General features: G+C 39.3%; 1 protein-coding gene across 3 annotated transcripts in view; it reads right to left on the reverse strand.

The window, feature by feature from the left end:
• Window positions 1-11,905: 11,905 nt before the first annotated feature.
• kcnq3 (potassium voltage-gated channel, KQT-like subfamily, member 3) overlaps window positions 11,906-26,153 on the reverse strand; it is a 143,647-nt gene continuing 129,399 nt past the window's right edge. For 2 of the 3 annotated variants that reach the window (XM_079648986.1, XM_079648985.1), the window contains exons 7-16: window positions 25,824-25,934; window positions 25,039-25,134; window positions 24,867-24,961; window positions 23,771-23,797; window positions 18,850-19,049; window positions 17,439-17,544; window positions 15,499-15,630; window positions 15,321-15,416; window positions 14,879-14,966; window positions 11,906-13,325 (exon numbers count right to left, since the gene is read on the reverse strand). In XM_079648986.1, the coding sequence (XP_079505112.1) occupies window positions 12,651-13,325; window positions 14,879-14,966; window positions 15,321-15,416; window positions 15,499-15,630; window positions 17,439-17,544; window positions 18,850-19,049; window positions 23,771-23,797; window positions 24,867-24,961; window positions 25,039-25,134; window positions 25,824-25,934 (1,626 nt within the window). In that variant the 3' untranslated portion in view covers window positions 11,906-12,650. The remainder of the gene's footprint in view (window positions 13,326-14,878; window positions 14,967-15,320; window positions 15,417-15,498; window positions 15,631-17,438; window positions 17,545-18,849; window positions 19,050-23,770; window positions 23,798-24,866; window positions 24,962-25,038; window positions 25,135-25,823; window positions 25,935-26,153) is intronic. The other variant, XM_079648987.1, reaches the window with a different exon arrangement.

Below are 26,153 nucleotides of genomic sequence, written 5' to 3' on the forward strand. Positions count from 1 at the left end.
AAAGAAAACCTGAGCTTTAGATTCACAACACAGACAATTCCTAATAACAGAGTATAAATGTTATAAATACAAAATAAAATATTGTATGCTTTTAAATTATGGCTGGGTCACACATTCAGAAAACTAAAATACCAGAGTGTATGACTTGTCTGTTACAGTAAAAGTCCTGCATTCAAAATGTTACTCAACTAAAAGTACTCAGATCTTGTACTTGAGTAAAAGTAGAAGTACTCAGATCTTGTACTTGAGTAAAATTAGAAGTACTCAGATATTGTACTTGAGTAAAAGTAGAAGTACTCAGATCTTGAGTAAAAGTAGAAGTACTCAGATCTTGAGTGAAAGTAGAAGTACTCAGATCTTGTTCTTGAGTAAAAGTAGAAGTACTCAGATCTTGAGTAAAAGTAGAAGTACTCAGATGTTGTACTTGAGTAAAAGTAGAAGTACTCAGATCTTGTTCTTGAGTAAAAGTAGAAGTACTCAGATCTTGTTCTTGAGTAAAAGTAGAAGTACTCAGATCTTGTACTAGAGTAAAAGTAGAAGTACTCAGATCTTGTTCTTGAGTAAAAGTAGAAGTACTCAGATCTTGTTCTTGAGTAAAAGTAGAAGTACTCAGATCTTGTTCTTGAGTAAAAGTAGAAGTACTCAGATCTTGTACTTGAGTAAAAGTAGAAGTACTCAGATCTTGTACTTGAGTAAAATTAGAAGTACTCAGATATTGTACTTGAGTAAAAGTAGAAGTACTCAGATCTTGTACTTGAGTAAAAGTAGAAGTACTCAGATCTTGTACTTGAGTAAAATTAGAAGTACTCAGATATTGTTCTTGAGTAAAAGTAGAAGTACTCAGATCTTGTACTTGAGTTAAAGTAGAAGTACTCAGATCTTGTACTTGAGTAAAATTAGAAGTACTCAGATATTGTTCTTGAGTAAAAGTAGAAGTACTCAGATATTGTACTTGAGTAAAAGTAGAAGTACTCAGATCTTGTACTTGAGTAAAAGTAGAAGTACTCAGGTCTTGTACTTGAGTAAAATTAGAAGTACTCAGATATTGTTCTTGAGTAAAAGTAGAAGTACTCAGATCTTGTACTTGAGTTAAAGTAGAAGTACTCAGATCTTGTACTTGAGTAAAAGTAGAAGTACCAGAGTGTAGGAATACTCTGTTTCAGTAAAAGTCCTGCATTCAAAATGTTCCTCAAGTGAAAGTAGAAAAGTATGATCATCAAAATATAGTGAAAGACAGTAAAAGTAGTCATTGTGCAGATTGGTCCATTTCAGAATAATATATATGATATGTTTTATAATGATTGATCATTGCATTTACTCCAGGTAAGTCTGATTTAAGATTTGATTACATTTAGAAATAGAGACATCAAAGCAGTGATAAAAGCAGAGGTAGCAGTGATGACAATGCGCTGCATAATTAAAGTAAATGTCAACGTACATATTTACACATTTAAAAGAATATAACATTTCAATATACAAAACTATGAAACTGGATATAACTGTGTGTTCATAAGTACACGCTACAAAAAATAGATCCCTACATTTATTAGGTCAAAGATTTTAAATGTTACAATAAATATTTCATAAACCTCACTTGAGCCTTTTTGAATGTTAGTTTGTAAGCTTTGAATTCAACGACTTTTTAATAATGCTTGATCTGCTTGTTTTATAATTTTCCTCATGAGTTAAGATAAGAGCGAGGTGTGTAAAAGTGACTTTAAAAAAGTTTAAAAGTGGATTTCCTTATTCTGTTTAACCAATCAATTCCACTAACGCTTCATAACAAGGCTCAACTACCAAAAATAGCCCTTAAATGTTGGATAATCATCCCATTTTTCAGCCGTTTAATCTCCTGAAAGCGATGCAGTAACTCACCTGCTGCTGCTGCAGTCCTCAGCCTGTAAACTGTAAACTGTGAAGATCCTTCAGCGTCAGACCTGGGGCACACACCTGCAGTCAGATAGGGATTAACCCCCCCCCCAAAGAGCAGTGTGCAACAAAAAAAACTGAAAAACTGAGAGTGTCTGAGCACTGATCCAGGACCAGCTCCACTGCAAAAGATATCAGGAAAGCCATCACTAACCTGTGTTTATAGTTTCCTTTCAAACCGAGTGGCAAATATACAAAATAAGAAGATTAGACAACGGGTATCTGAAAGTGGTGAACAAAACCTAATGGATCCTTAATTAAAGATTGAAAACAGACACATGTAAGCTCGTTAGTCCACACTGTAAACTCTCCTCTGTATATTTTGCACATTTCTGCACAATGATACCTACTTTAAATGTTGGGAACGACATTTAGTCAGACTGCTGTGTCTCCTGTGCAGAGGGACATTTCTTGCAGTGTGGGTTAGTGTCTGTATTAAACTGCAGGAGAGAAACCTGAGCTTTGGGGGTTTAGAGAGTCAGAAGGGTCTTTAGTGACGTCGTGTTATTCACGCCGACACACAGCAGTATAACTGAGGAGGAAACATGGCTGTCATATTTTTTTTATTGGATTGAGTTTTAACCCTCACCTGTGGTGTCTGGGATCACACGCTAGGAAGCTATATCTAATAAATACAACAAGAACAAAGTTACATTAAATAAGAAGTAAATGAACTATCCATTGTGGCTGTGGTTTTGATATCATGCTCAATAACCTGGACGTGCAAAAACAGCTAGTGATTCAAAACACTGCGTATATTTAGTCAAAGAAATAAGCAATTTTAAAAATACAAAGTGATTCAAACACCAGTTATTTAAATGCATAGCTACGGTGGCCCTGAAGTGCAAGTCAAAACAACATTTCACAAAACACTACAGCATTTCACATTTTACGGAAAGGGTATTCCTTTAGGGAGAACACTTCTTGTTTGTGATTGGACAGAGCCAGCCAGAGAAGCACTGCTGTGATTGGTTGTTTTTGCTGCCAGTCAAGAAATGACGCTTCGTGATTGGTCAGCACCTGGCCGACAGCACCACGTGTTTCCTGTTTGGTACTGTCCAGCTGTTTCTTCACACATTTTAAATTGAGTTGGAAAGAATGGAAGAAGAGATGGAAATCTTTAGACGTTATATCTAATAAATACAACAAGAATAAAGTTAAAGGGGACCTATCATGCAAAATGCACTTGTGTACATCTTTTCTACATGAACATGTGTCCCCGGTGTTCCAGGGAACTCACCAAGTGTCAGAAAACACAACCCTCTATTTCCCTCCATACCCAAATCTCTTAAAAAGGGGCTGCAACGGATCTGATACAGACTGATCCAGATTTGAACACTTCTATGACGTCACAGAAGTGGCGCTACGGCTATTGGGCCAACTCCACCAATCAGGAGGAGACAGACACGGACATTGCCGTTCAAAGCGCTGGAGAGGCTGTAGTACATATGCCAGGCCTGTAGATGGTGCTGTTCTCACAGAATCCGCCCATGATGCAAAGACAGTGTTACATTGAGCGTAATGAGGAATGGATAAAATGCATGATCTGTTTGGTATTTTGAAAAATAAAAAGTATAAATATGCCTTATATAGGTATGGCCCTACACTATATTATTCAAATATAGCATGATAGGTCCACTTTAAATTAAAAATAAGTAAAGGAGTTGTTCATTGTGGCTGTGCTCCCACTGTGGGGCTTTATTATCAGGCTCAAAAATAAGAATATATAAAAAACTGGCCTTTTTTTAAAAAATATAACGTGATTTAAACAGTATTATTTTAAAGGCAAATAGTTTCAAAATGTTAAGGAGGAAAGTTGAATGTCGACAATAAAATGTAAACATTCGGAGAATACATTTGAAAAATATGTTGATATAAGAATGTATTTTTGTTTTGATTGACGTTAAACCCTCGTCTGTTGTTGTTTGAAAAACCTGTTAATGAGATCACAATAACAACAAGACAGGTACTACTGTATGAAAGTGTACCTAATAAAGTGTCCGGTGAATATATTTCAATCAGGAGAGACTCCATTTTGTTTAAAGAACATTTACTGACACATGCCATATGATAAATGTTCAGTCTTTGGTGATTAGACCCCGATCCTGAAATCGTATATATCTAAAGGGGGAAATGCAGCCGTGAGCATATAGGGAACCCCCTGGGGTCTAGACACTGGTGATGATGATGAAGATCTGGATTTGATGAGGAGCTGGCTCTGGATATAATGAAAGGCATGAACACCTGAAATCACGCTGACTGCAGGAGAGAGGAGAAGCATTTTAAAGACTGGCTGCAGCACGCTGATTGGCTGCTGGAGATTCAGGTGAAATGTAATAGGTTAAAGAGAACGCCTGATGAGCTGATTATAAGCAGCTGCAGAGTGAAGTCTTCCTGACAGAACTTGCGCTGAGCTTCATATCACTCACATTCATAAACTGAGCACTCAACACAATGTTCAATTCAATACTTTATTAATAACTGGTGCAATTGAAAATACAGAAAATAAAAAAATCAAGTAAGAATACATTTGCATATTATATCATCAAAACAAAATTATTCAAAGTGGTCGAATACAGAATAGAAATGGAGAAGTTTACGTGTATTTTTTCAAACTGGAATGAGATCAAATGATGCACAGCTCTGAAGGCCACTAGTGTAAAGTTGTCCAAACTTCCCTTAAATAAAAAACTAAATATTCAAAACAATGAGCCAAAAAGCTGCTGTGAACAAAGCTGTCTGTAATATCCAATATCTACCTTAAGTCAGACATGTTCTTCTGTTTCTCAAAGCGCGGAAGCTGCATTTACAACAGATACAATTTAGAATTTCCCCTTTTAATATTTATATATTTTAAATTCCATCTTCCTATAATAACAACTGATTCCTCGTGAGGTCTTAAAGGCGACCCGCACGTCTTTCTGTACTGAGTCGTCAACACAAACATTGAAACTGTGCAGCAAATGTTGTGCTTTAATTGAAATTGTGCAGGTTTTTTGCTAGCTATATCTAACAGAGCATCGGTCCAGTTTCAGATAAATGCTGTCTTTTAAAGTTTAAAGTAGCTTCCTAGAGTTTAGAGCCTTGCTTTGCTCTAGTGAGAAAACCTCATTAAATATCCAAGTGACAATTGGGATAATGCAAGTTATAAAAAAAGGTGATGCAGAAACGAAAATTCACGGAGTTAGTTAGCAAGTCGTTAGCTTACACAACTCTATCGAGCGGCTAGCAGTAGCACGTTAGCTTCTTTTCAAATTACGGAAAATCTGCCCACATTACCTTAAAAAAACGTTGGTTACGTTTAGTAAAAGATTGTGGTCAATCTCAAAATATTAGTGAACATAAACAATAACTCTTTATTTCACACTAGACTAAAAACATCCAAACCGTCTGATTTATTTTGATCGTATTTGTCTTAACATGGATAGCAAACCCCATTTAAAAAAAAAAAAGGTGATGGAAAGAAACTCAAATGTAGTTAGCGAGTTTCGTTAGCTTACTCAACCCTATTGAGCGGCTAGCAGTAGCATTTAAGCTTCTATGAAATCATGTCGTAGGAGAAGAGTGTGTACCTTCTGTAAGTGGAGACACATGTTAACAGGTCTGAATTAGATCTCTGATGTAGCTTAAATAAGTTAGATTCTTTATCTTGACAATCAGCTAACAATGTTGTTTCTGCTGACTGGTTTAAGCTAGCTAGCATGTCACTTGATTCAACATTTGTTATAGTCAACTTGTACTACAAGTGCTAAACTAGAAGCTCATTCATCTTACTATGAAAAGCTAACTAGAGGAATGTATTCGTTTAAAAAAAAAAGCAGATGACAGAAACTCTAATTCACGGAGTTACGCAAGCTAGCTCTTAGAGTTAGCTTAAGCAACTCTATGGAATAGCCAGCAGTAGCATTTTAGCTTATTTTAAAATATATCGTAGAAGAAGAGTGTGTACCTTCTGTAAGTGGAAACAGGTCTGAATTAGATCTCTAATGTAGCTTCAATAAGTTTGATTCTTTATTTTGACAATCAGCTAACAATGATGTTTCTGCTGACTGGTTCAAGCTAGCTAGCATTTTGTAACCTTGGTTTGACATTTGTTATAGTCAACATTCATTACAAGTGGTAACCTAGATGCTCAATTATATGACTATGAATAGCTAACCAGAGGAACATGTCAGAAACTCATCTGATATAAATGATGGGGTAACAAGTCTAATGTAGCTTAAAGAAGTTAGCCTCGTTATGCTAACAATTGGCGAACAATGTTGTTTTTGCTGACTAGTTGGAGCTAGCTAGCAATTGGCAGGATTTAAAAGCTAGTTGTTTCGTTAGCTTAGGCAAAACTCAGTCAAAGCAGGACTTAGATCTGTATGAAATCCTGTTATAGAAGACATCTCAATCTGAACCCTTTTTAGGAACACATCTGATTGAAATGATGTCTCTACAGCTTAAAGAAGTTAGCCTCGTTATGCTAACAATTGGCTAACAATGTTGCTTTTGCCGATTAGGTACTCGCTAGCATTTTTGATTGACCATGAATTCATCTAAAGTACTGACTTTTTCTGTCTCCTGATTGGTCTAAAGGTCTGTTTGGAAAGATGTAAACATTTCAGATGGTTATGTTTGTGCAAAAGCAGCTTCCACACAGACATTACAACAGCTTTGTACTGAACGTTGGACAGCCATAGAAAGAAAAGCATAACCCTAAAAAAACAAGAATTCCAATAAAACCAAAATGCACTGTAAAAGGCCAAGGCACAAATAATTGTTAGCAATTAAGATGTCTATAAAATGACCTGTAGGTTATGTAGAATGACAACACAGAAAAATCACAGCAAGCACTATTGCATTCTGGACTACACGGCTGCCCTAAAGTGCTCCTTTTCATTCAAAATCTACAAACATACAGACAAGAGTTGAAGAAGTTTACACACACATGGAGTTACACATGTAAGAGGGAAGACAGGTGAGACAAATGTTGTTTTTAAGGACATGCTTCATGAAGGACAGGATATCAAGAGAAGAACGGCAGCGACATTGTAAACCTTGTGAAAAAGTGAAGTGTATTTTGTACGTTATTTTACGTTATATAACAACTGGTCTGTTTTCAGGCTTTTAGTGTTTCTACATTCAGAAGAAAATGTCCTGCTGAAGGATAAAAAGTGTGTACGACTGGGTTTCCTCTGTAAAGTTACCTAAATATTGTCTTTTTGTTTAGCTTATCCTTAAAATCAAAAAGCACTGGTATCAAGTTAAAGTTAATCTCCCTGATATTATTGTAGCGTCCTAGAAAGACTCTATGCAGCTTGGGTGTCAAACAACATCAGGGAAACAAAGAAAACATTGGGGTTTAGAGGCTCATTGTGCGCTATAACTGGAGAAAGATGTCTTTAAATAAGTGTTTGAGGAAAGATTATTGTCAAAACAAGAACTCAATTTCACCAAATTCATAGAAGTTATTACCGGATAGTTCAACAACACTTACAAGCTGCAAAAAGAAGACATGAAACACCACTGGAATATTGTTTGTCAATTCGAAACATTATCCTAAATAAATATCCTTTCTCCGTCTACTGTAGCACCGTTTATGTTCCAAAGAAAGCCCCAAAATTGAATATTATTACAAATGGGAAACCAAAGTGGTGCGAGGATGCTTAAAGTGGATTCATGAGTTTTGGAAAATATAAACGTGTTTTTAAAGACATTTAAAGGAGAAACTGCAAAATGCGAATTGTTGAATCAACAATTAAAGGGTTTTTTCCAATAAACAACATAATAATACATTTTATTTTAGACGCCTTCATGACACCCAAGGACACCGTACGATTTGTTAAAAAAGGTAATAGGCAACAGAACATGATAAAAACCCAAACAGGAAATCATGAAGGAGACCGTCAACTGGACACAAATGAAACATAACGGAGAGCACGACAGCGAGAAGGCAGATTTGAACCGGTGGGTTTTTAATTGGGATTTGAATATGGTGATTGTGTCTGACTGTCGGATGTGCGAGGGGAAGGAGTTCCAGAGTCTGGGAGCACTGCAGCTAAAAGCCAGAGCACCCATGGTGACGAGGCGTGGGGTGGGGACGGTCAGCAGACCAGCAGAGGAGGATTTATGAGTCACATTGGTGGTAAATGGCAAACTGAAGTCCTCAATGATGGTCGGGGCAGTTTTCACATGGACATTTTCCATTGGAGACGTTTGAGTTGTGTTCAGTGAGACTTGCTCTGATGTATCGGTACAGTAATTACCGGGACTTGATGGTAAAAGATTACATCCTCCAGTGACCTCATTGGCTGATTAAAACCTCTCCAACAGATCAGGGAAACAGAGTATTGATCCAAGAGGCAAGTAAGGGGAATACATTAGCGTTTCATGGATCAGAGCAGCTGCTTACAATGCAGTGATAATGGATATTGACTTAAACTTCTAACAATGTGATCACATGATTCTGATATTACTGCAGATCTGCTGTAAGCTACGTAGCTAACCTAATCATTTCAAATGCGTTTGCCCTCGTCAGCCACCGTACTAAACTCGCCAAAAGTCAAAAGAACATTCTTACCTTGATCTCATGGTGATCTAATTTAACTTTCATAAACGTTTGATTGAGGCGAAAGTTGCTCTATTTTTAATATGTGATTTATTGTCTTAAAAGTAGAATTTTTTAACAGTTTATATTTTGCCTGTAGTATAGTGGAGAGTTTTGACATAGAGAGGTCACTGGAGAATGACTGCAAAACAAAATATGTTCAAAATAGTACAAAACCTTTACAACTAAATAAATTCAGCATAATGTTGGGGATATTTGCCCACAGTGTATTTCATTTGAAAAACCCAGCTGGACAGATGATTAAATTAAATTGGAATCATTTTGTACACTGTAAAAAGTGATGCTAGCACTCCATTTGAAATACTCAGATAAAGGTTTGTGGACACTGCAAAAAATTGTCATATTAAAAAGTAATTTTATTCAAATTTTTTATTCCAAAATGTTGGATCATTCTTCAATGTTAAAATGTAGTTTCAATTTTGGGGATAACGTTTTGGTCGAGACATGTAACAAAACCAATAATTCAGATTGTTTTACATGAAAATACAATACGTATTTAGAGAAACTAATATTTGAGGATTTAGTCATAACATATATAAAGGATGACTTGATAACATGGAGACCAAATGTGTTCCTGAGAAGATTGACTTCCAGTTTATGTAAGGAGTAAATATTTGTATGTAATTAACTGTCTTTGGCTAGCATCAATTTTTCCCAGTGTCTCTTTGTGTTTTGGAAGACAATTTATTCAGTTTTTAACAATTTCACAAAATATTAAATTGTTAAAGTTAACAGTATTTGCCGTGTAAATACAAATAAACCAGTGCTGTTATTTCCAGGGATGTTCTCTAACTGAAACAGGGCTACACATTTAGAAAGAAAGCAGTAAAAGAAATGAAAGAAATGCAACAGTTTTCTGTAGATGGGACTTGGTGTGCAAGGCAACAAAAACACTGGTGTTTAAATCATCTTCCTAAACTTCAACAAAACCATAAAAATAAATAAAGACACGAGAAGAGAAACATTATACAACCTTTACATTTCTGTGCAGCTGAAATCATTGTAAGTCTGAATTGAGAGAATGAGCCTGAACGCATCACGAAGCTACAAAACAGCATTTTTACAAAAGCAAGACTGTGCTGTGTGCTAGCTTAAAAACAAATCACTACCGAAAAGGAAACTCACATTCATAAATCCTGTGTGGTGAGATGGAGTGGCACTGAAACACTAAATACAGAATGACGGTGTCGAGTCATTTCTCGCTTCAGAGGCACGATGAATGGATGTCTACAGGGATATATCATCATCTATAGGCTATGTGGTGACAATTTGTGTCCGCATCGCAAGATAATCTACTTGTGTAATATATCATTAAATGGGCTTCCGTAGGAGAAGGAATAGTAATTGTAATACAATAAGATAAATAGGTAATAATAAACTAAGTGTTTGGTTCACCTTGTTCATTCACAACCGAAAGCCGCTTCCACACCAGGCTTTAATAGGAGCTTCAAGTGAAGAGAAGCGCTTGTTTTAACCTGCTTGGAGCACCAGGCGGGTGGAGTTAGCAACTCAAGGACAATTAAGATAAAGTCAGGTACATTTATGTTATAAACTAGAGAAGTTTATTGGTACTTGAAGTGTCCTGTTAAAATCCTTTAACTTGACAAACTATGTAGTTTCTCTTGCTGTACTCAAGGTATGTTAACCTGCAAGTAACCACAATCAAAAAAGGACTACAAACAAACTCTTTGCCAGTTAAAACATAGCTTAGCATAGATTTGTGGCTAGTTAAAAAATATCATCATAAGCATCATATTTTAGAGCCTAAAATGTTTGTTGAACCAGCATGTTTAATTCTGCTGTGAAGCCTCAAGTGGTCAATCGTGGAACTGCACCTTATGGCAATTCCACTTTGGCTTCATTTTCTAGCACCAGAGGTCAACGCTTAATCAGTTTTAGCAGATATGGTGGTGCAGGGGTGAAGTTAGGAAAACAAGGACTCCCTGGACAAAAAGCTAATGGGATTTTTTCATTAGATTTTGGATTATTGCCAAAAATAAGCGTTTGAGGCTTCCTGTTGCACTCCAAGCAGTTCAAAGTACTTCCTGTTGAAGCCCGGTGTGGACAACCCTCTGTAAGATTCTTCTGACTCTGAAGGTGCTTTAGCATGCTATAACTGTGTAATAATCCATGTGTGTATATATAGTTGGTTGTCCAATATTACAGTTTAATTGTGGCCCTAAATCTAAAGTAGTAAATGCTGTTAGGCCTATATGTGATCTTCTGTAGAACTTTTTTCTTGCGTCTGTAGCATCAGAAACGTTGTGCCTTTCAGGTTTTCGAGTATTTGTCGTTGCTTACAGTTTGTGTTCAGAACTGGACATTCGAGATGCTCGAAGTGCAGCAATGGACGATACAGTAATTTGTGTATTGTTGAGAAATTTAAATAAAAAAGCTATGTAATGTTCAAAAGGGTTGTTTGGGAGTAAAAAAGGTAAATTCGGATTTGTTAACACATTTTCTGCCAATTTACCAACAGATTTGTTCATATTTCTACGTTTATCACTATTTTTTTTACTATATTGAGGGATGAGAGATGCTAAGGCAAGTTTTACACTGGCTCATGAAAACATTTATTGCAACCAGATTAGAGTGATTTGTAGATAAATATTCGTACCTAAGATCATAAGAACTTTACCTAGAATGAGTATACTGCAAATTAGCGTCAACAATTTGTGCTCAAAACAAAGTTAATCTCCACATATGTATTTGACCAATTTCAGACATATTGTGGGCAGTTAGACTTTAACAAAGATTGCCTCTGTGATCATTGGACATCTCCAGATGCAATGATGCCAAGAGGGTTTTAAAGATTAAAATGTAGGTGTTTTATGAGAGTGTCAAACTCTGGTCCTTTGTACGAAGCCAAGATTCAACTTCTTTCAAATTTCTGATCCTGATTCTACATTTCTTTAATGGTTGGATCAACAGGTAGATCTTTTTCAAGACGTTCAGCAACTTTCTGTAAATCAATGACGTACAGGTGGTTCATATCCCTGAATCCACGTGCCAACAAAGCAGCAGAGATTTAGTGTTTCAAATTATGTTGAATCTTTTACTTTTTTTCAACTGGAAAGTTTGTATGCATTAAGTGGTGACATACAACTCAAGAGCACAGTGAAAACAAAGTGACGGGATCAGAAACTCAAAACTGATCCTTAAAGTTTTACAGCACAATGTGAGGAAAGCAAAACATTGAGAAACAAGACCGCCAGCAACCAACCAGTGTTTTGTTAATCAAGTCCCTCTCATTCACAACACACACACACACGCACGCACGCACGCACGCACGCACGCACGCACGCACGCACGCACGCACGCACGCACGCACGCACGCACGCACGCACGCACGCACGCACGCACGCACGCACGCACGCGCGCGCACACACACACACACACACACACACACACACACACACACACACACACACACACACACACACACACACACACACACACACACACACACACACACACACACACACACACACACACACACATACACACACATCTGACCTTGGTTCCATTGTCACCCTCCAACGCCGTCCCATAATGGTGCATTATCATGCAAACCATGCAAACAACCATGACAATGTATTCATATAAAAAATAAGTGTTACAAAATGGCATAGCAAGTATATGTATCCATTCAATCGCTTTTTCCGTTTCCTGATATCCTGAAATTTACAGTGTCTACACTAAAAATCGCATGCGTTACATGCAGTGCGGTTGGCTTTGCAGCGATAAAGCTTTTGGGTGTATATAGCATTTATTTTGAAGTTCTTTTTTTTCGTTAGCTAAACTTTTGCGAAGATTGCGCTGTACAGAGTTTTACTTTACAAACTGTCTGTTATTTCCCTTTTTTTCCTGGGCAGTCTCGATGCCATGGCTCTCCATCTGGACGGCGGTCGGTTGATGAGAGCGTTTGACCTCTAAAGGTTTGGAACTCACTCACAACCTCGCAGCATCAGGGTGGATTAAACCCCGCCTTTTACCTCTAAATGGTACGGTCCAGAGGTGGCTTTGACCCAAACTAATTTGGGTTTTAGAGGCATGGGTAGGTTTTAAGGTCTTAACTCTGAGTTTCTGCATGATGCACGAACACCTCTCAGGGTGGCGTGTTCCAAACAGCGTCACCAAACCCCTCCCCAGTGGAGGATAGTGGGAGTGGCCCCCCACTGGGTGTAAATGGATCTGTATCCGTGTCTGTTTCTCCCTCTGCCAGGTAGCTTGGTCTGGGTTTCGTCCAGCTAGCGTTCCCGGCCCCCATTGACAAATCCTCCCCTTCCTCCCTCTCCGCAGAGATGCTAAACCCACTTAGCGACCGCTCCAGCTCCTCGTGGTTCACGGATAGCATGGATAGCGGCGAGTCACCCCCCCGCCCCCCTGTGGTCCTTCCTGGAACTGCAGATAAATCCTGCAGAGAGCTGATGGGCAACACCGTGGGACGCTCAACGTAAGTAGGGATGGCGGCTGGAAGGTCGCGTTGGTGGAGGTGTTGATGCTCAGGAGGTAAACGGCTAATAACGGTTACCCCCGTCCCCTCTCCGCCTCCTCTTCCTCGACCGTAACACGTATTCCCCTTGGTGTCAGGGATCTGGTACGCCATGTGCGGGAACGCCTCGGCGTAGTTGAGGAAAACCCGCCGGATTTCACCGTTTGCGGCAGGAGCGCAGGTCTCCAGGGTCATGTGGGCGGCGCCGGCGGAGTCAACCTGCAGGTGCTCAGTGTGCTGGATGTGCATGTCCACCAGGAAGTCCAACTTCTTCTCCATGTCCTCCACCTGAGCAGAGATGGCAAAAGTACACACACCCTTTATTCAAGTAGAAGTACAGATACTCGTGTTTAAAAATACTCTGGAAAAAGTAGAAGTACTGACTAACGGCCCCTACACACGGCGGCGTGCGTTGCCGCTTCAACGCTTCTGCCCATTCACTTTGAATGGGGTGACGTCACGATTCGCCGAACTGCATTCTGGGAGCAAAGCGTAGCTTCTCTCGCGTCGCTCGCTGCAAAAGTAGAGCAATGTTCTACTTTTGCCGCCTCGACGGAGGCGTCAGCCAATCGAATCATATGCCAGTACAAGCTCTAGCCAATCAAACCGCGTGCTTGTGTGTCTGGGGCGGGACATTCATGTGATTGGTTATTGGTCGAGTTTCAGACCCCCCCGCCGGCAAGCGACAACGCAAGCCGCCGTGTTTAGGGGCCGTAAACTTCTTTAGTCAAGTAAAAGTAAAGAGGCTTTGAAATGTCCTTCAGTAAAAAGTACCCATAACTAGCAGCTGTTTTAAAGAGTACCTGACCTCCCTTTATATTAATAGAACAATAATGTCATTGTTAGCTAATGAATGTTTCCATGGTGACCAACGGCAACATGACAACGTTTTCATTGGTCCCTCTTCTTTAGAGAAGACCAGGAAATGATGGATACAAATAAAAGTACTAACACCACACTGTTACAAGTAAAATCTGGCATTGGAAATGTTACTTAATTAAAAGAAAGTAAGTATAACCAGCATAACATTAAACGTATGATTGACACCTACTTTTAACCGTTAGAGCCAATAGAATCGAGGGGAAGTTCCTCAAATCCATCTCAACATTACCCATTGGTGAATGAGTGATGCGTAGCCAGAATGACCAAAACCGGAAGCTGCGATACACTCTGGTGGTTATCATTAGCAGCTAATATGAAATCTCCGTTTTTGACATAAAAATGGAATGATGGATTATCAGAAATCATTTCAAAGTGACGCAGACACATTGGATTAACCTATGGATTAGCCTTCAGCAGCTTTTTTATCGTTTTAATGCCATTGAACACAACTTTTGATCAGAAAATGTTTATAGCCGTTTTGTCTCCGTAAAGCTAAATTATTTGTTGTTGCTTGTTGTTTGAGTTCTGATCGCTCAGTGATGATACTTATATGTCTGGAATCTGTGGAATCTCATTTTGCTAATCGATATCTTGTTTGTGCAGATCCGATAAGTACTAAGGGTATTCTACCATGATTTCTGTGCTAATTTTCTCCACTCTGGGCTAATTCAGAGCCTTTGTTATTACCCTTTTGTTTCGTTTAGCTAAAAATGGATAATATTTTCTGAAAGCTGAGTTTCTTCCCGTTAAGTGGGTATAACACATTCATAGTTTAACTAATGTCAACTTTGTTGTTGCATCAGCTAACCGTTAGCCAGCTAACGTAATGTGACTTTACATTTCAATGCTTTGAACAGACACAGCTGTCCTAATCTGTTTAGAAACCTTTGTTTTAGGTTGCGATATAATATCTCCAATGCCCTTTATCTCACACAGTGCTTTGAAGCTTGAATCCTCACCTGTCTCTCCACCCTGACAAATCTACCCATCATGCTTTGGTCTTCGGCATCTGGCAAGGACACGGCTTTGGCAATGTCGGCCTCATGCCTGCAACACAGGGACAGTTAGTGGACTTCACAGAAATGTGTTAAAGGAGGAAATAACTGTATCATCTGCGTAAAGCATCAACTTTGGAGGTAAACAGTATTCAGTATCATTCAAACTGTTAACTGTTAAAGAGAATCCAGACAAAGGGTTAGGGTTAGGGTTATGTAAGCAAGATACATTTATAGTTAACATTTCAACTAGCTTTAATACAGCACATACAACGAAGTACTTGCAGTTTGGTTAGTCATTTTCTTTGTAATATAGGCAAGGCAATTCAAAGTGCTTCATATACTATTGCATTACAATGATAAGATCACCTTGTCAATTCATTATGTTTAAACAGAGTGGCTGTACCTGGGTGACTGATTGGACGGGTAGGTAAAGGGCGTTTTCTGAGTTTTCTTCGTTTTTGGAGTGAGGGGGACTCCAGGGGCAAGAATCATGTCGATCCTGAACAGAAACAGAATGAGCTTAAGATAGATGATACTTTTCTTGACTCAAACAAAGTAGCCCACCTGGCGAGGTTACTGACCTTGTCTGGAGGTATTTAATTCTACAGAGCATGTCCAGGTGTCCAGCAGAGTACTGTTCGATCACGTCTTTCACGTCGTAAGGCCTCAGAGTTTCCTTAAACCGCTTCTTGTTCAAGAGGAATTGCATGATCCTGTGAGAAAAATTGTTTTAAAATCAACAATATGGGGCATGTTTACAACCTCTCTGATGGCGTGATAATTATTGTTCTTATCCTGTTGAGATTATTGTGTTGGCATGTCCAAAGTTCTAAACACTTAACTTCTTTAGACACTCAAATGATCTATTTGTTAGATCCAAGCCACCGTAAAAGTCTTTATTCATTTATCCATTTATGGCCGCTTATCCTGGTCCAGGCCGCTGTCCGATGCGTTTCCAGGCCACATGTTCATGGTTTGGCGTTCCCAAATTAAAATGATAAATGTCACTATGAGGGATCCACCAGCTCTACCGTTTTCCTGTTTCCAACATTACCCAACAAAACAAACAAAGGTCGACTATACAATGGGAAGCGTGAAATCCAACCAGTTCCAGATCAAACCTGACTGTCAATCTCCATCTTACCATCACTCATGACTCAAAGATACACTCCCTCCAAACCATTTCAATCCATCATTGCTAAACCAGGATCTAACTTAGCTATATATCGTTGGCAGTCCAAATCAGCAATTATTAAGGATAAACTAGGAAATCACACTTACACACTAGTACCTGGGATCAAAGACCAACACCTTATCTTTCTGATTGTACTTGGGATTAAACTTGACATCTATCAGTTCTTTGAACGTCTTCTCCAAACTTGAGTCCACCCTGCCACCCACTGAGCTCCTTCTTTTGTCCCAAAGATCTCCCACTTGGAGCGGACTTAAACCCAACCTTCCCCAGTGTCTGTGTTTGCTGCTCGAGCTTCAGTGTTTGGCGGAATATCTTGGGTCCTGAAACTAAAACCCGACAGGTCTGAGGATCCCATTCAGACCCATTCATCCCTGAAATAATGGTGTGGAAGGAAGCAGCACTTTCACAGGGTTAATCACTCATCTCACAGACCCTCACAATAGATTGAATTCCTGCATTATGTCCGCTGTGTGGCCTATGGATTTACCAGCACACTGTAAGCATGAGTAACGCCGCTCTTCACTGTCTGGTTCCCACTGATAACTATTGTACTCCTGCTATAATGCTCTGTGCTGTATTTATTTCTCAGTCTTCCAGCAGTTTGTATCTAAATCCATCAATTCAGGTGAAATGTGGTCAAAAGTTTGCCTGTGAATAAAAATAAATCCAATTAGATTTTGGTTTCTGACATATACACTTATTTAAAAGAAAATCATTGTCAACATGATCACTTCCATAACGTGTATTCCGGTGCAGATCTAAATGCAAACTAACATCTTCGATTTTATTGAGCAGTAATTTCCAACAGTACACTGAAAAGTTATTTTTACCTTAAGCGTTTTTCACCATACGTTTTCATCTGTATTGCCAACATTTTACACAATACTAACAAAAACAAGGATCGACAGGGAACCTCAAACCCCAGGCTAACATAAATTCTCTTCCCTCTCTAGGTGGAACATTTGTAATCTGATTCACTCTGACTACATCCATTGTCACTTATCACAACCTGGAGTACACTTCTGCATCAAAGCAGCAAAGAAAAAGAAACCTGGAGGTCAACAAAAGCAAGATTTATAGCTGCTGTCAAGGAGTTTCTGAGTGCTTTCTGGTTTCTGGAACATCATTATATTTGACCTGCAACACAGTATATTATATAGCCAATAGCATCATCCCTTCGAATAACGTGAAACTATATTTTTATCTCATGAAACAATATAACGTCAATCTTTTAAACGATCAGGGACAATTGACGCTCTAATGCTGTTTTGTTGACACTTTGAAGGAGCACAGAGCTTCATGAAATGTAGATTTAAAGTCCCTGACCTGACTGCTCTGATGACCAGTTTCAGTGTTGGGATCATTTCCTCCATGAGGATATCTGGAGGGAAGCCTCGCTCCTCTAAGGCTGAATCTGCCAGGGCTCCAGAATCTGATAAAGAAAAACAAACAGTTTGAATGACAGTGGCCATATTGTCTGGGACCAGTTACCACATATAGAAATTAAACCTTTTAGAACACTGTTAGAACAATATCACTCTTCAACGGCTTGAGCTTGAATCTCAGGATCCATGTATCTGTGATCCTCTCCAGAATGGAAGGAGTCATCACATACAGAGCATCAACTAGTTCCTGAACAGTGTCCTTCACATGCTGATATCCAAGAGAGGGAGTTACACAGTCACTAGATGGAGGAATTCCGGTTCTTCTAGTAATCACACATCCTGTCAAAATACTTTTTTCTGAATTTCTTTTTTTTCCCTGAAAATATCAACATTCTGACTTTTGCTCAAATTGCTGACTTTTTTTCAAAATCTCAAAATTCTGACTTTTTCTCAAAGTTCTGACTTTTGCTCAAAATCCCCAAATCATGTATTGTTCTCAAAATCATGTATTTGGATAAAAATCTCAAAATTCTGACTTGTTCTCAAAATCTCAAAAATTCTGACTTTTTCCCAAAATTCTGACTTTTTCTGAATTACTTAAAAATGTTAATAATCCCTGGTCCCGGCTTGAGTTTGAATCTCAGGATCCATGTATCTGTGACCCTCTCCAGAATGGAAGTAGTCATCACATACAGAGCATCAACTAGTTCCTGAACAGTGTCCTTCACATGCTGATATCCAAGGGAGGGAGTCACACAGTCACAAGATGGAGGAATAGAAAGCAGTATTCAATGTTTACTTCAGATTAGCTCCACGTCAGAAATGATCATGCTTGTCATATGTCTCTCTCCATAGAGGCTGAATCATCATGTTAATCACATAGCTATCATATGCCTCAAACAGTCCTGATGCTCTTCTAGGTCATCACACATCCTGTCATGTTCACAGCTACAGTTGATACCTTTGTTGAAGTCAACTTTATTGTCAATCTTTCAGTTTGTGTGTACAGACAGAGAGATCGAAATAAATGTCCCACAATCCTGAATACAAACAAATATATATAAAAATATGTATATCCTATACTGTATATACACAATCAACAGACACATGTATACACATGCACACATTAAGACATAAATACAAGCACAACCAACATAACAGTCACTTCAATATCTTTGGGAAATGTACATTAGTGCAAGATAGCAGCGTAAAAAGTGTCTGGTGCTGGATGGAGTGTTTCAGTTACCATGTGAACCATGTGTGTACTCTGATATTGGAAGAGTACATTCAGTATTTTCCCAACAAACACCAAACCTTTATTGTTATGATTGCAGCCCTTATTTGTTGCGTACCTTCAGAGCTCTGACGCATCGTGTAGGCCTTCATGCGGAAGGCGGTGCGAAAGCGTTCTCTGTTACTGAAGCCGGCGGGTTTGGGCTCCTTGGACGGACTTTCCTCGATGGAGTCGGCCGGACCCATGAGCTTCTTCCCCGACCCGATCGATTGGCGAGCGCTGGGAAGGCGAACACGCTCAAGTAAACTCATTTTTTGGCTGAAATGGAGAAAAAAGACAGAAATCAAAGTCAGTCAAAAAGTCAAAGTCAACTTTATTGTCAATCTTCCGGTTTGTGTGTACAGACAGAGGGATCGAAATACTGTTTCCCACAATCCCAAATACAAAAATATAAATATATATATAACGATATGTATGCAATCAAAGACACATTTATACATGTGCAGACATTAAGACCTAAATAAAAGCACAAGAATCAACATATAGAAAATAACAGTCACCACTGTGATAACACATAATATGTGTCTATGTTGCTCAGGCACTTTTTTGGTTTGTCGAATTATCCCTGATCAAGGTCTCTGGACGGAAAGGTCCTGTCTTAACAAGTCTCCAACAAGTTGTAGGGTTTCTGGTCTGCTATCAGTGAATAGTTGTTTATACTACATATGGGTGGACTTCAGACATTTTTGAGGAAGTCGTAGCCAAATGTTGGTGGAATTACAGTCGGTCCAGCCATGTTTCCTTCATAGTGTGTCGGTGGTAAAGGAAGTATTCATCTTTTAACTGCAATGTTTCAGTAAGGCTTTTCTGCAGCTAAGGATCACTGAGATGTGTGAAAGCTGCAGGTCGAACGAGATCTCGGTTTGGAATGCCTTCTAGGGACTCCATTTCAATATGTAGTCAGGATATACTGCAATTACAGAGGACTTAAAGTCTTCAAGCTCTGCTGCCTCGGCGTAACAATGCTGCTCTCCTGGCAGAAGGAAGCCTCAAAGAGCTGCGAGAGATTGGTCTCCTTTATTGTCCAATGGCTGACAATATTTGGCAGCACAAAGACAAGAGCTCCCTGGGTAAAATAAGACTCCTGTGTGCCTTGGAAGAGGCAGAGAGGCGGGGTAACCGGAGCCGACAAACAGCCTAACGTGGAACGTGAAACGTGGAGCGTTCTCAGCGACTTTGCTCCCACAGCAGACACACAATATGAGCCTCTATGTGGCCTCGGGGTAGAATAGGGACGCAGATTACGGCGCTGAGAGGCTGCAGAATAGGAAGCTTTAAAGGAAGAGAGAATCTCTTCTCGGCCGAATAAAGAGAAGAAAATGACGTGTGATTATCCCGCTGCTCTCTGTAAGGAAAGCAACACAACCGGAAAACATCATGCATCTTATCTCCCTCCGCTCTGAGCCTCCCCAGGACACATATTGGTTTACTATACCCGGGCACATTTGCAGTGCTAATATTAAAAAGGATACTTCCACTTCATTACAACTTGGCTATTGTTTCAAGCTGACTATCCATTTCTGTAGTGATCTAAAAAACTTGATTTGGAAATGAATGTTAATAAATCAAAGAAATTGGTAATTATCATTATTTTTTAGGAAAGCTATGAGCGCATATAAGTGGTCTGTAAACTATGGGTATGTTAGAGTCATAATGTTGGCAGTTAATGTCTTCTCTTCTGAAATAATGTCTGAACATTACAAGCTTCATACGGATAACCACGGGTTCTATTACAGTACATTGGTGTTCCTATTTATGTTTAATTACCACAACTGTACATTTAAGAGGAAAGGAATATGTTTTATGAAACGTATCTAGGTTTAATGGTGTGTGCTTCCAAGTAGAGTGAAAAGGGAAAGGGTCTGAGCACACTTCAAGCTTGGCCTTTTCTTACTCGAGCAGCTCCCAGTGACACAACTATCCCTTGTTCCTTATCTGTCATCAAGTAATCCTCTTGATCTCCTGCTTCCCAACTTCTGCACTTGGAGGAAACATTGTCTCCAAAGGTCTGTAATGTGTTTTCACAATGACAGCTACGCTAACCATCACCTCTCTTTAAACCTAACCCTAATTTAACCCTATCTTTAAATCAAGTCTTCAAACTTAAAATGTTAGGATTTACCTTAACAATACATTCACTCAAGTAAAGTAAGATTTTAGGGAACTTGTACCTAAAGTCATTCCATTTTATGCTACTTCATACTTAAATACTTAAATATATTGAACTTCACCTGACATACTGTATTACTAGTACCTTTGCAGAATCATTTTAAATTGAATTATTATGTATTATCATAGATTTAGATACATCGAAGTTAAAAACTCCACTCCACCTTTACCAGATGCCAAATTAAAATGATGAAATATTGAAAATAATATATTGCTATTTATCATAATCAGTACTTTGAGTTTTGGTACTTTAAGTATATTTTGATGCTAATCCTTTTGTACTTTTACTTAGATACAAAAGTGTTACTTGCAAATGAGTATTTCTACACTGTTGTATTACAACTTTTACTTATGTAAACAATTAGAGTATTTCTTCCAACACTGCTTTAGGAAAGTCGCCACAATGTGAGTGTGTGATCAGAGTTATGTCCCCACATTGCCCTCAAAACAAAACACACCAACACACACACAAACTGAAAAGTGATTCGAGATGAGATACAATTTTCGGTCGGTGCTGTATTGACTGGACCACACAATACAGCTGGATAACACAGATACAAGTCTAATGATGTGCAGGACACACACACACACACACACACACACACACACACACACACACACACACACACACACACACACACACACACACACACACACACACACACACACACACACACACACACACACACACACACACACACACACACACACACACACACACACACACACACACACACACACACACACACACACAGTGGCTTATCACCCTCTGGTTGGACCTGGCAGCTCTGTTGTAGTTGTTGGCCGCCGTCCACCGTTTCGCTGAGAGCAACAAGATAATGTCAGGGCGCTAATTTCCCAGCCGCTGATCCTACAAGGGACTTACAACTCTCTCCACATCGCCTCGTTCCCCCTCTCTGCACCCTGAAGGGTCTTTACTTTTGAAAAGAATATCCTATATTTGATCTCCTCTGTTTTCCTTTCGACACTTCAATCTGTTCAAGGTTAGTTTATTTGTAAAGCACAGTTTAAGACACAGAGGCAATTCAAAGTGCTTTCACATTCAACACATAATAATGATGTTCGTCTAATTGTCCTTTATATTGATTTCTCCCATTTTTTCTACATTATCTTTGTGCTCAATACTTTGCTTTAAAGATGCCCTACTCTGTTTTGTGTAGTGTAGTTTGTTCTATAGGTTTTAGTGCATGTCGATGGTCTGCAAAGGGTGAAATCCCTGTGGGAGTTTCTCAGGAGAAATACAATCACAAACCAGTGTGTGTTTTATTTGGTTATACTGGCCATTAATGTTAAGCCAACGAATCAAAGTTTATCGTTAAGTGTCTAAGTTATCTGCCCCCCCCCCCCCACACACACACACACACACACACCCACACCCACACCCCCACACCCACACACACACACACACACACACACACACACACACACACACTCTATCAGGGTCCTGTTGTTGTAGCTCTTAGCAGCAGTAACTTAATCCACATGTTGAACATGGCGGCTCATTGGAGGCCAAGAGGCGTCGGAGCAGAACGCTGCAGTGTAATGAGGCTATATTAGACATGGGGGGGGGGGAGACGGGGAGACCTATGCTTTGGGTTGATAACACACACCTCAACTGGACTGGGGAGGTAGTTGTGTATCATTACGGTCTATGGATATTACTCACAATCATGTGTTCATTATGTAGTGGCTTAAACGTTTCTAGAGCCACTCCCAACATACGGGGGTGTGAATTCAACGCACAAATAATCCAGAACGATAATCCATTCGGTCAAGATTGGTCGAGTGTGTGTGGTTGAACTGGTTGAGCTTCTTCCCCGTCTAAAACCAACCCCTTCCTCATAAACAGAGGTAATATAGCAAATAGGAGACCAAGGGGTGTCAACAAATGTATTCGGGGGCGTAAACAACTAAAGTGAATAGATAGATATTAAACAAATAGTATCTGTAGGCCATGTATACTAATACAACAAGACATGTTAAACAATAAAAAAATAAAATGAACGTAAATAATAAACTCAGTTAAAGGGCTCCTACACGTTATATAATATGTTCAATCTGCTAGTGATCTCACTAAGTTCCTGAAGTCAACAAAGGAGTCCAATAGAGGCTTTGCAGACCATTTACATGCACCAAAACCTAGAAGGCACTAGGGGAAATGGCACACAAAACTAAAGAGGGCCCCTTTAAAAAACAAAAGTGTTTCATTTGAGTATATTTATATAACTGTGTGAAATAGGCCGTCGGAGAACAGTCGATGGGGTCGGTGGTCACCAGAAATAACTGCATTGCTCACTGTGATAGATTTACGACATCATTTCAGCAGTTGATGAGGATGAGACACATTTCTTCCACAAATCAAACCTCCTCGGTGAGATGTGCACTGCGTGTTTCGCTGCAGAGATTCATTAACATCATCAAACCCAAAGCCCTCCATCTCCGGCTCTAATTACTCGATCTAAACTGTCATTCATAATTGAAACCATAACTAATGGGCTCGCTAATAGGCTTTCTAAAATAAGTCCTGCAGCCTAAATGCCGTCAGAATAGCTGATGTGGGAGGCGGTGCTATTAGAGAGCGGGACAAGTGGGAGTTTTATTCCACCATTCATATAATTACCACATTAACCCGGAGATCTATTCGTCTGAATTGAAACAGGAAGCTATTTAAAAGCGGGGGTATTCTAGGAACCCTTCATTAGTCTTTCCAGCATGTGGAGGTATTTAAAGCACCATCAGACAGACTCTGAGATTTAAAGTTCGCTGTAGGAAATCAAACAGTGACCTACCTGGCTATGCCCTCCAAGTGATCCTTCCTGCAGGTGGGGAGAGGGGAAATTAAAAAAGTTAACAACCGAGGACTGATCAAAGCCGAAATATCCTTAAACAATCATAAAATACTCATATTTATATTTTTTAAATTTATATTTAAGCAAAAAACGGTGTTAAAGTCACATTTTTAAAGCTTTTTGCACAAAGTTTCAAGACGATACAAATACTTTATAGTCAGATCAAATCTGATTGGATGACTACAGTTTATATTCAGATACAATGCCAATATGCTTTTAATACATTGTTATGATAGTTTAATTAATAGAGCTTCCTATAGTTTGACCTACAGTCCTATAGTAGATTTAGAGGTGGAGCAGCTCTCACCTTAAAGCGGTCGACAAACACTTTAGCAGAAGAACAACCCCCCAAAAAGTTTTAGACCACCCCTACCAAAACTATTTCTATGAGAGGTACCCCTACCCCGGGTTAAAACTACTTTCATGAGAAAGTAATAATCTCTGGTAAATACAAATCAAATGTTTGAGTAGTTAGACTCAGAAAAGTAGAAGCATTCCTTTTGGATTCTTAATTTCCCATTCCCTGTTCGCCTATCATAAATGTGTTTAACTGTTAATATTACAAAGGTGGTAAAAGGTATTGATATGATAGTTGCTGTATTGTATGAACTCTGTGAACATCCAGTCCAAGTTTGGTGACATGCTGATTATTATTTCCAGAGGTACTGTACATGGGGTAAGGCCAACACGGCCCCATTCAGAGCAGCCTACATTTTAACTATTTTCGGTTATCGGAACGTTGCTAACATCAACCAAAAATCGTAGCTCAACTTTTAGGGGGCCTAAAAGTTCCTCTACTTACCACTTGAACCATGTGGCATATCAATCATGTCAAACAGTCATAATCACACGTTTTTTACATTGAACACATGTTTCTACTTGCCTCAAAAATAAATAAAAACGTTCCATCTGTTGCCAATAGAAGTTTAAAACAAGTGAAGCTCTGTCTATTTGCTGGGAACATTTACATCAATAAATGTCTACAGTACGTATGTCAGGTCCTTTTTAACGTGACTTTAAAGATGGTGTTACTTGCCTGAAACAGGGGAGAGAGATAATCGTTTCGTAGAATCTCCACGTGGCAATAAGGTCGTCCCTGATTGGATTGGTGGAATAGTATCGCCAGGCAGACTTCAGATAGGACGACAGAACACAGCAGTTTTAATATGAACAGTCTGGTTCAGTTCGATGTGTTTTCAGACTCTCACCTGGATGAGCCCGGCGGCCGGCTGTCGTCTCTTCTCAAAGTGTTTCTGCCTGTGCTGCTCCTGCACCTTCAGAGCCAGACCTGACCCCAGGATGCCCTGCACACACAAAACACCATCAGGTACCCCTCTTTAAAAAAGAAATACCCATGGACCCAACATAAGCTTCCTATGGTTTGGTCACGTTAGGTTTAAGGTGTCAGATCCCACTGCAGAAGAGGTGCAGGTGTGTGGGCTTACATAGTGAGGCTTTTACAAACAGAAGATTTCTTCTTATTAAAGAAGATACAAAGTCTTCATTTGTTATCTAACATTTTGGCTTGCTGTCCCTCGTGATCACTTGGGCTGTTTTTGTTTGACCCTAACCACGAGGTTCTACCTGTTTCCAATGTACTGGTTAACAATCTCAACACGGAATCAAGAACAACATAACAGCTACTCGCCAAATATGCAATATTAAATAAAATATATGTGGATTAAGGTTAAAATTAACATGTTTGTTTAATAAGGAAATACATATTCTGTAAATTGTGCTGATAAAACAATCAACAGGACTGATCTTATAAAGTGTAATTCATCAATCACATATTCTTAGCAAATAAACTAGAAGACATTAACCATCAGCAGCAGTGTGTGTTAGATTAACCTTCAGCAGTGTGTGTTAGATTAATCAGCAGAAGCAGGGTGTGTTGGATTAACCATAAAAAGCAGTGTGTGTTAGATTAACCATCAACAGTGTGTGTTAGATTAACCATCAGCAGCAGTGTGTGTCAGCAGAGTGTACCCACTGCAGGCAAAGCGAAGAAGGAAACTCCGATCAGAGCGAAGGTTCCCGCCAACAGTCGGCCCGCCCACGTCTTTGGGGTTTTATCCCCGTAACCGATGGTGGTCAGCGTGATCTGCAAAAGTGTTCGAAAAATATCATTCGTCACTGCTTGAGCTTGAATCTCAGGATCCATGTATCTGTGATCCTCTCCAGAAGGAGTCATCACATACAGAGCATCAACTAGTTCCTGAACAGTGTCCTTCACATGCTGATATCCAAGAGAGGGAGTTCCACAGTCACAAGATGGAGGAATAGAAAGCAGTATTCAATGTTTACTTCAGATTAGCTCCAC

This window comes from Notothenia rossii, assembly GCF_949606895.1.
Source record: "Notothenia rossii genome assembly, chromosome: 9".
Taxonomy (NCBI): Eukaryota; Metazoa; Chordata; class Actinopteri; order Perciformes; family Nototheniidae; genus Notothenia; species Notothenia rossii.